This window comes from Rhipicephalus microplus, chromosome 1, assembly GCF_043290135.1.
Source record: "Rhipicephalus microplus isolate Deutch F79 chromosome 1, USDA_Rmic, whole genome shotgun sequence".
Lineage (NCBI taxonomy): Eukaryota > Metazoa > Arthropoda > Arachnida > Ixodida > Ixodidae > Rhipicephalus > Rhipicephalus microplus.
The window spans coordinates 56,979,356-56,989,688 of NC_134700.1; the positions used below are offsets into that span (position 1 = coordinate 56,979,356).

General features: G+C 42.9%; 1 protein-coding gene across 4 annotated transcripts in view; it reads right to left on the minus strand.

The window, feature by feature from the left end:
- The window catches only part of LOC119178785 (polypeptide N-acetylgalactosaminyltransferase 11), a 225,943-nt gene extending 215,610 nt beyond the window's left edge, over window positions 1–10,333 (minus strand). The window contains exons 1-2 of one of the 4 annotated variants that reach the window (XM_037430033.2): window positions 9,818–10,333; window positions 8,206–8,288 (exon numbers count right to left, since the gene is read on the minus strand). In XM_037430033.2, the coding sequence (XP_037285930.2) occupies window positions 8,206–8,210 (5 nt within the window). In that variant the 5' untranslated portion in view covers window positions 8,211–8,288; window positions 9,818–10,333. Of the gene's footprint in view, window positions 1–8,205; window positions 8,289–9,358 lie in introns of all 4 variants that reach the window. The other 3 variants (XM_037430032.2, XM_037430031.2, XM_037430035.2) reach the window with 3 other exon arrangements.

Consider the following 10,333-nt stretch of genomic DNA (forward strand, 5'->3'; position numbering starts at 1 on the left):
TATATAAGGTGGCCAGTTTTTCTAACACAATTTGTCCACCATCTTTTAGGAGGTCTGTTGTTATCCTCACCAGTGGCTTTGACTCTTTGCATTCCTCCTAGGGGCTTTCCTTATTTCTCGCCTCCATCGAAAATGCAGCCGCCACAGCGGGAATTCGATCCCGCGACCTGTGGGTCATTAGCTGAGCACCTTAGCCACTAGACCACTGCAGCAGGGCTGTTTTCACATAGTATTGACAATCCTGCAAAAGCTAGGGTGGTTGAATTTGCCCGGGCACTATTCAATAACTTTAATTAAGCAATAAACGACGAGTTAAAACCAAAACAGGGAGCTGCTCCGTCCTCCATGATGGGTATGAGATGATGTCACGAGAATCTGTCACCGATGACGTCATGAGATCTGCTACAGCCCGCCACGGCTGGCCAGGGCGTGAACATAGCTCACGTGCCTCTTCCGATGCGTGAAAAGCAAGTTGGCGATGTCATCCGACACAGAATCAAGCTGTGCCAGCTCGCCTCAACTTACCAGTGACAAGTTCAGCGACGATTGCAGCTACTATCTGAGCGCGGAAGCATCGCCTTTTTATTTCGACTCGCTAGCACGTGACGCATCTGACATGCCCCAAATCGATTTGCTCGTTGCTCAATATTGTAAGATCCGACAGCAACAACGACTAACACGCTGTATGCAATTGACAAAACTGAAATGCGCTCGCGTTGTCACCTCGTAAAAGGAAGCGCTCTGCTAGGAAAGCGAGGTTTTTGAAAAAGAGTAGGCCTTTACATAACATACAAAGGGTGGCCCGCGTTAACAAGTGTGAATCCGTAATCTGCTACCAATTTTTAAATTTGTTTTTTTTTTTAACTAAATGACTTATGGTTGTAAAATTTGGCACATATCATCACGATACCGACAAGAACACATGCCCAAGGTTTTATTGAAATCAGTGAATATCAAAAAAACACAGGAGCTCAAGGTTTTATTGAAATCAGTGAATATCGAAAAAACAACGGAGTTCCCCTTTAATGCATAAATCCGATTTTTGCATATGCACAAGCTTGCCTTCACAGCTTTCAGGCTTCTGCCGCTTTTTACAGCCTGCTCAATTCTCTTCATATTGAACGTTCTGACGTCGGCTACCTTACGCATATTAAGTTTGAAAGCTCCACTACTTCTATTTCGTTGGTTGCATTAAAGGCATTCATGGTTCCTTAATAAGATCTCTCGTCTCCTGAGATAGTTTGCCAGGGTTCTGTCTAGTGACCGTCCCTCCAACTTCCATTGCACACTCTTTCATAATACCAGTCAGATTATCGTTCGTTGTGTCAACACTAACCTCAGTTGCCTCGTTTAGTGCCTCGAATCCATTCTGAAGCAAAACTCTTAAGTATTGTACTTTCGCTTTCACCGCTAGTTTATTAGCTGGCTTCTAGCGCATCAGTTTTTTTTTTTTTTTTGCTTTTATAAAGCTAAAGGAATGCGAGCTCTTACCATTCTATGGTCACTGCATCAAATCTTGTCAACTACTTCTACATCTTGTATAATGCCTGGGTGTGCACACAGAATGAAGCCTATTTCATATTTAGTTTCCCCATTAGGACTTCGCCACATCCACTTATGGTGAGTCTGTTTTCCGAAGAAAGTATTCAAAATCCGTAAATTATTATGTTCTTTGAACTCTACGAATAATTCCCCTCTGGCATTTCTACAGCCGCTGTGATATTCCTCCACAGCATGGTCTCCGGCCTGTTTCTTGCCAACTTTGGCATTAATGTCGCCCATCAGAATAGTATACTGTGACTTCTTAATGGCTGACTCTACGCCTTTATAGAAGCGTTCAACCAAATGGTCATCAGGGCTCGATGTAGGCGCTTAGGCATGCGCTATCTTTATCTTGTACTTTTTGTTACACTTAATTATGATACTTGCCACCCTCTCATTGATGCTATAGTATTTCTCTATGTTGTGAGCGATATTCTTGTATATAAAAAACCTCACCCCTAGTTCCTTTCTGTCAAATAATTCACAGTAGCATAGGACGTGTCCGTTCTTTAGCACTGTATAAGCCTCATGTGTCCTCCCAACTACGTAGAGCCCTATTATATCCCATTGAACACCCTCTAATTCCTTGAAAAGGACAGCTAGACTAGCCTCACTAGATAGCGTTTTATGGAAACTGCCAGAATGCAAATAAAGTTTGTTGATTCATTCATTCATTTTGCAAAAACCCTATTGGATATGCAAGAACACAACCTTAGATACAGGTTTTTAAATATTGTTACCCCCAGTGATTGTAGCAAGCAACCTCATAAGACATTTGGAGAAGCTGAAGTACTGCCGCCTAATTACAAAGTAAGATTTCACGCACTTCGCTTAGTTTGCGGGCTGCCAAGAAAATAAGATATTTTCTGCATGAATTCTAGTATCCAGTATGAAATTCTTGAAAATAAGCAAGCGACGCTATCACATTATTGTGAACAATACAGCAACCAAGAGTGGAAGTTAAGAGTAGAGATCTTCATTGGAAGACCTGTCCCAGCAAAGCTAAGATTCACTGCATGTTGATCGAGGCAAGCACACACTTAAGCACAATTTTGTCCTCACTTGGGAGATGACTTTTCAAGCAAGTTCCTACAATCAATCTTTTTTTTTCTGTCTCATTCTTGTTTGAGCAAAATGTTTATATACAAGGAAATACACCTTTGTTTATTTACTTTTTTATTTATTTACTTACTGTACCCTCAGAGCCAATGGCCTAACTGAGGGGAGTGAGTTCTAAAAAAAAAAAAGAAAGTGAACAAAAAGAGCTTATACAGGTATGCCAAAAAAAGACTGTCTTTTAGGGTTGTTTTTCACAAAACACACTTTTCTTTACATTAAAATGAAAGAAGTGTAAATTTAAGGGCTCATTTTTTTTATAGGCACATTATTAATAAGATCTAACAGACAATCATGCTGTGCAAAGTATAGGGAATGTTATTAAAAGTAATTGATAAGGAAATGTGAAGAAAGAAAAGTGGACGAAAAGATAACTTGCCATGGCCAGGGAATGAACCTGCAACCTTCGAATAATGCATCAGACGACCTACCAACTAAGCTCCCACTACGAACATCTCTCCGTCCACTTTATGGAGTACTATATAAAGAGCATTAAACGTGGAAGTGTCAGTCAGCGCCGCCAGTGGCCATGATGACAAGTGTGAAACACTCTTTTACTCCCTGTTCGGTGTCGCGTAGCATGTGATCATATTACAAGCTGGCAGCTGACCAATAATCCCTTTACCTGAAGGCCCAAAGTCTTGTTGAACAAGACCCTTGCTATGAATGAAGAAAAGAAGTTTACGTTTAAGGGCTTATTTTTCTTTGTTAAACACATTATCAGTAATATCTTACATACAATCCTGCCGAGAAAAGTATAGGGAATGTTATTAGAAGTACTTGTTAAGTAAATGTAAAGAAAGAAAAGCGGACAAAAAGATCAACTGAGCTACCACTCCATGGTAGCTCTGTTGGTAGAGCATTGCACGCAATATTCGAAGGTCGCAGGTTCGGTCTCTGCCCACCAGCAAGTTATCTTTTCGTCCACTTTTCTTTTTTCACCTGGCTGCTGACCTGCAGGTCGCAGGATCGAATCCCAACTGCGGCGGCTAAATTTTCAAACGAGGCGAAAATGCTGTAGGCCCGTGTGCTCAGATTTGGGTGCACATTAAAGAACTCCAGATTGTCTAAGTTTCCATAGGCTTGTAGTAAGGCGTCTCTCATATAGTGGTTTTGGGACATTAAACCCCACCTATCAATCAATCTTTCTTCATATTTACATTACAATTACTTCTAATAACATCTCCTATACTTTCCTGAGCATGATTGTCTGTTAGATCTCATTAATATTTTCTTTGTATAAGCACAGACGGAGGTGTTATGCGACAGGTTGGAATGCTGGTCGTGCTTTGGGATTTTCATATTAAGTTGTATTATTCTAAACCGACTTCACAGGTACTTCACATTGTCGACAAGGAGACAGTATGTGCTAAATTTTTGTCAAGTGTTGAAGAAGCTAACCGCAAGGGCATGCTTCAACAACATTGGTGCATTACAGCGGCATCTAGGTTGAATACTTTAACGAAACAGTGCAGAGTTATTCTCAATATTAAATAATGTGGGAAGTGTGTACCAGATTTGTACACAGGGCTAACTTTAGAGCCCGGTCCGGGGCCACTGACTGCGTCGAAGGCCTGCCCGAGCCTGACCCCAGAGGGCTGGAAGCCTATCCAGTCCGATGCGCACAAACAAAAGCTTGGGCCTGGTCCAGTCTGACATTATGAAGGTTTGCTGTTGAGCCAAGACGTCATTTTGCGATATTTTGGAATTTTATTCAACATATCAACATGAAACATGAGCAAACAGCACATGACACTCACTATATGCAATGATTACATATATAGGGTAAAAAAAGCTGTCAAGTGATTCAAGCTTATGTGAAGTGCGGTGCTCCCGCATCTCATATCCTGCCCGACTGAAGGTTGGTTCGTTGCTTGCAGTGGCAGCGCTTCTACCAATTTGTTTTTTTTTTTTTAGATTCCCTCACTTTTCCAGGTTTTCCATGATGATTTCAAGCAAATTCCATGAACCTTACGTCTGCTGCTTGGAAAGCTCTGTGCAGTGGTAACAGAGCCTCAAATGATAAAAAAAACTCAGGCACTCCTGTAAGATAAGTAAATAAATGTACCACAAGTACTCGAAATGTTCTGAGCTCGTGCGGTAAACATTAAAATATGTGTACATCTGGCCAAAATGAAACCTCGGAGTGAAAGAGTAAGCAAGTTGGCTATTGAATGTTCGGAAGAACTAGAAAGCAAACATGCGAGTTAAAATTATTGCAGCTATAAGTTTAAAGGCACCCACGACAGTCCTACAATGCAGCTGAAGCTGCTAGAAAACGTAGAAGTGGCACCATCCCATAACATCTGTGTAAAAGGAGGATGCCGGAGCCCGGTCAGTTCCGCGACTGGAGTATATTCTAGTTCATTACAATGGTTACAGCCCAGGACGTTTAAGATGTGGATTGTACTAGATTGACCTGTATTTACTGACTTAACTATTTAGAATGTAGATTGGATTGGATCTGATGCAACATGGATCGCTGTATTTACTATGGATTTGCATCCCCATATAAATTGCACACCTTCTGTACATACCTTTCAGGAAAAAAAAAACACTACTACTTACGTATTCTGTGCACCTTGCATTGAAGAATGACTAACAATTTTGCAAGAATGGAGCGTTACTGCATAATTTTTTTTTTCTTTCATTCATTCTTTTCTTTTCCACAATGAGCACATGCATGTTGATGTTTTCTTTCTCTGGGCTCTGACCCTTGGAGTTCGACAAAGCCCTAAGATGGCTGCAATGAAAGCTAGGGGTAGCGTTTAAAGCGATGACGTTTGAACATGTGCTGGCAAGAAGGAATCTGTCAGGGGGCAACAACTCTCTCGATTTCATAGATTTATCACATATGCCGGTGGGTTACCTTCGCTTGTGTACTCTTCTATGAATATAAGGCTAAAAAGTAATCACAGATTTAACACAGTTGAACCTCTTTATATGAGGCATGCTCTGGGCAGCAATTCTTGTCTTTTATATGATATGTCTTTTATTAGCATGGCACCATGTCTGCATTTTTCATATCAACTCATACTTTACTGTAGGCACACTGGTGTCTTTTACATCCATTTGGCTCTTATATCAGTGTCTCTTATAAAGGGGTTTGACTGCAATACCACCTCAAGAAGCTGAAATGAGAAATTTAGATTAAGTTGCGTATAGCTGAGGACGTTTGCCATTGCATCACCAATAATAATGATGATAGTAATGATCATAATAATAAAAGGCATGACATAGCCCAGCAAGCCTCTGCTAATGGCAGTCCTATCCGAACCAAAAGGCCTTCAAGCCAAGCCAAATCATGGTCAAGACAAACATGCACAAATTTAACGTGAATTATGTTGTGGTTCGAAAGCCAGATATGCTTCGTGATATGTAAAAGCAACAGAGATCAACATAGTGTATGTACGAATATGAAAGCTAGAGAATGCTTTAGACAATGTGAAGGACAAGTTTCCAAGCAAAAAATTTCCAATGTCTTTTTTGCTTCAGGCTGCCACAATTGCAACAACCAGTACATCGGTGAGACCACTGATTTCAAGCAAAGAGTTGAAAACCCCTCCTCATTCATTATCACCCAGAATCAACCATCTACAAAAGGTTTATGTTTCTCGCTACGAAAAAAAAAAAAGTACGTGGTGTCAGGATCCTACGTGACCTCATATGCCCTCGCTAAACATGTGGATTCTACAGGCCGCCAAACTGACTAGTCAAGTGTGCGTGTTCTGGCCAAAGGAAAGCTCGCATTATGCCTGCACCTGAAATACCAGCACACGTAGACAACTGCACATATGCTGAACGAAGGTGATGGGTGGCTTCCGACAATGTACTTTCGGTGCTTACGTTACGTACTTAGGCGTACTTCATTTCATTTTCACTTTATTGTTTTTAAAAATAAAACTTATAAGAACAACAAATATACAGGCGATGGTCCAAAATTAAAAAGCTGTAGTGTGACACTGTGCCTTTCTTATGGCTATTTTTGTAAACAAGGCTCCTGTATGTCCTGATAATGTATGCTGTTGGCCTTCTTTGGTGTTAACGCACGCATGTGCCCCATGTATATATTCAAGCCTTCGAGCTATGAATAAATCAGTTGGAAGCGAGTGCTGTGCATGTTTGATGCCTGGGTTTGTGAGTGTGTGTGATTGTGTCATACGTTTGCGCTCTAATTTTTTTAGATGTGGTACCAACTAGCCCAAGTTTTTTTACAACGCTCCCATAGCGGGTGCCATAATGTCAGTAAACTTTGCCTTCTTTTGGTGATTGTACCCTTTCACCTTTTCACTAAGAAGCAACAGTTGCACATTGCTTTTTTTTTTTCACACAACTTTTTGCTGCTCACTGTAGTTGAAGCCGAAAGAGTGGCTTTTTAAACTTTGATCTATTGCAATGCTTATTTTTATGACAGTCGCACAGGCTACAGTCAGTTTCAATGAACAGGCCGGATTTTTCAGAAGTTTCCCGACTTTTCCAAAACGGTCTGAATTGTCTGACTTTTCCAGGTTGGTAGACACCCTGACTGGAAGCCGGAATAGCCAATATTTTTAGCAAGGCAAACTGGAATATTTAGACTGTTTGTTCTCTCAGAAGTTTGCTACCTTGGATTCAGAAGAAGGGATTACCCCATGTATGGATAAATCACAAAGTTCATCTTATGACTTAACCTCTTGCGTTTAAGGTGGTCAAGGAAAAGGAGAACCGAGAATGGAGCAGTCGCGGCGCTACGTGGTGGAAAACAGTTGCGGCACAACGTTTATACTTTGGGCTTGATTAGGGCTTTGCACCTGGCAGCGCCTGCCCAACAAAAAACAATGTAGCCCAATTTAGTTCGAGAGGAGAAGAGGTTAGCCTAGCCGAGCCCGGGCCAGGCCTTCAGCTTTCACTCTACACGACTCCTGTGCCAACCTCTAATGTGCATCATAAGACGAACGGGGTCCCATGGGGAAGTTTCCCTCCTATGGGTCACATGCCTCCTGGGGCTGTGTTCTTAGGCAATCTTTTTCGTGAAATGTCACACAATAAATAGGCCCCGTGCACACAGCCCACTACAGCCGATGATGTTTTTGGTCGGCCATCTCAACGCAAGTGAAACAATGAAAAGCGTCCAGCACTAGCCTTGTGAAATACCGCACAAAGCATCGCTTTGGAAGTTATTGTGTCAAAGTACCACTGCTAGACAGCAAAGTAATGTGAATTATTTGACCCGTTTATAAAGTGCATCCTTGAATTTGTTCATGGAATTATTGTGGCAAAGCCCTATAGTGGCCATCATGCAAAGTAGCTATCTACTACAAACTTTTATAGCACCATTCCATTTTCAAATGCATAGCAGGTCATCAGGCACAGACAATGCACAAAAATGCTCTCATTCAAGGCAATCGCTTTTTATGGCACCCTTCCATTTTCGAATGCATAGCAGGTCATCAGGCACAGACAATGCACAAAAATGCTCTCATTCAAGGCAACTACTTTGAATGAGTTGACAGGACTACCTTTGCAACTGCATAGCTTAGATTAAATAAAATTTGTCAATTTCATCACCTCATAGTCTTTCAGGGGGGATCCTCAGGAGTCCATAGGTTCTTGAGGAGGTCCCGTCATCTCGACTACAAACGAAGCCATGTCTGCAAAAGGCGAGACAGTGTGGGTCTGACAATGCTGCAGGCAAATCTGACAGGTGTTAAAATGAAGGCAGTGGCAAATGCTGGTTGCAATACACAGCTGACGAGCGAGTTCCTTGTTGATGAGTATAAAAAAAGAAAGAAAAAGACAAAATGACAGGTCTTTCCAGTTAGCCTGCACTTTCTTTTTCAGCTAAAAATGAATCACTGCTCTTTAGTACTTTGATGTGCAGCTTGGTGCATTTTCCAAAGCTTTGTGTAGGTCAGGTTGAAAGCATCCCTCGCATTCTCGTGAGCAGTGCCGCACTGTATGTACAGGCGTTGAGCTGGTGTAAATGTCACGGTGGAATCAGCTAGGCAGGTGAACTGACACAGTCCTGATAAGAACTGCTGCTGTATCTGCTTCCGATTGGTTCAATAATTACAGCAGACAATTAGCAAGACAATTCGCAGCTGAGATTATAGGGCTGACGTGCGCATTTCACAACAAACCATCGCAATATATCTTGACCACTCCAGCCTTTCTATTACTTTCTTTTTCTAAATACGCTTTGCAGTCAAAATCATCAAATGTAGCAGGCACACTTTTTTGCAGGCCGCTATTTAACGCGAGCTCTCTACGTACAGCGACTACGAGGACGTTGTTCAAGCTCTCTCCTTAGCGGTGTCAAGAGGACGTCAATATCGTAGTTGGCAGAAACAAAGCGTTTCTACCAGTCAGTGACACGCCCCAAAAAACCATGTTTCGTCGCGCTACATTAATGCCGAAGCGGATTATCACCCTTGAGAACATGGGTGTTTTTCACCTCTTTGTTTGGCAGCCACGAAGCATTTAGTTGAGGTTTTTGAACTTGCACGAACTTTCTCCGGGTACATGACGTCTTTGCAATCAACTCGTACCTCGCGACTGCTTAAAAAGAGGGTAGTGCTTTACACTACGCTACCGACTGTTTGATTTCCGAATACGACTTCCTTTTTCTATAACTTTTCCGTTTCAACGCGGTACGAACACGAGGCAGGTCGCAAGACGTGTTCACACACGCACGCACATTTGGTTTGCGACGCGCACATACTTAGCCAACTCTCATTGCAAAGTTTATCCACATTTGAATCGCATCAATTCTCCGCACTTGAAGCAGCCAGTGCATAGGTGCAGGCTCGCTGCCCATCCCAACGTGCCCGTCCACGGCCGCACACAAGACACAACGTCGTGGACCGCAACTAACGCGTGATGAAAACGCTTGGGCCGCATTTCGCACTGCACAGTGTTCGACTCTTTGGAAGCTGCAGAGTGCAGCCGGCAAAGCTTCATCGTTGCAAGCATGCAAAATATTCACCACAGGCGCTCGCGCACACTCACAGCTCATACATACACCATCATACACCACCATGGAGTAGATATAACTTTTCCTTCCTCCATGCACACTACACCAATGACAGGCGAACGACTCGGAACGAGCAGAAACCGGATATATCCCCGAGATCGGGATGAATTGATGGATGAATGAATGAATTCCTATGGCTGTACCCACAGAGGAAGGAAAAATATGAGAAAGCATGCCCAGCCGGCGCGCTACGTGAAAAGCGTGGAGGAAATGACATCATGGTGGCCATTATCACTGGGCCACACGGAGGAAGAAAAAGGTAAGAAGAGGCCCTGACGTCACTCGTTTTGGTGGTAGTGGTTAGAAGGAAGAGAAAAAAGGCACCTAATTTCTGTCTGCCTTCAGGCGACACGGCGCAGTGCCTTATAGGGGTGGGGGGAAGGAGGGATAAAAAGAATAGAAGGAAAATAGATGAATAAGTAGACAGGCAAGCAGCGGAAAAAAGTAGATAGGAAAGTGGGGATCCGGTCGAAGCAGTCCAAGGGCGGGGCGCCACAATGCGAGAGCTGCACGGCGTCAGGAGACCGCGGAGGGCGAACCAGTCGGCGGGAGCTACGCTGGCGTCGGAGATCGCGAGGGCATCACCGTCCAGCTTGAAATCCTGCGAGCGAATCACTCGTTTTGAAGCCGCGATGAAGCCGGAAGTCGGCCATATTGACTAGG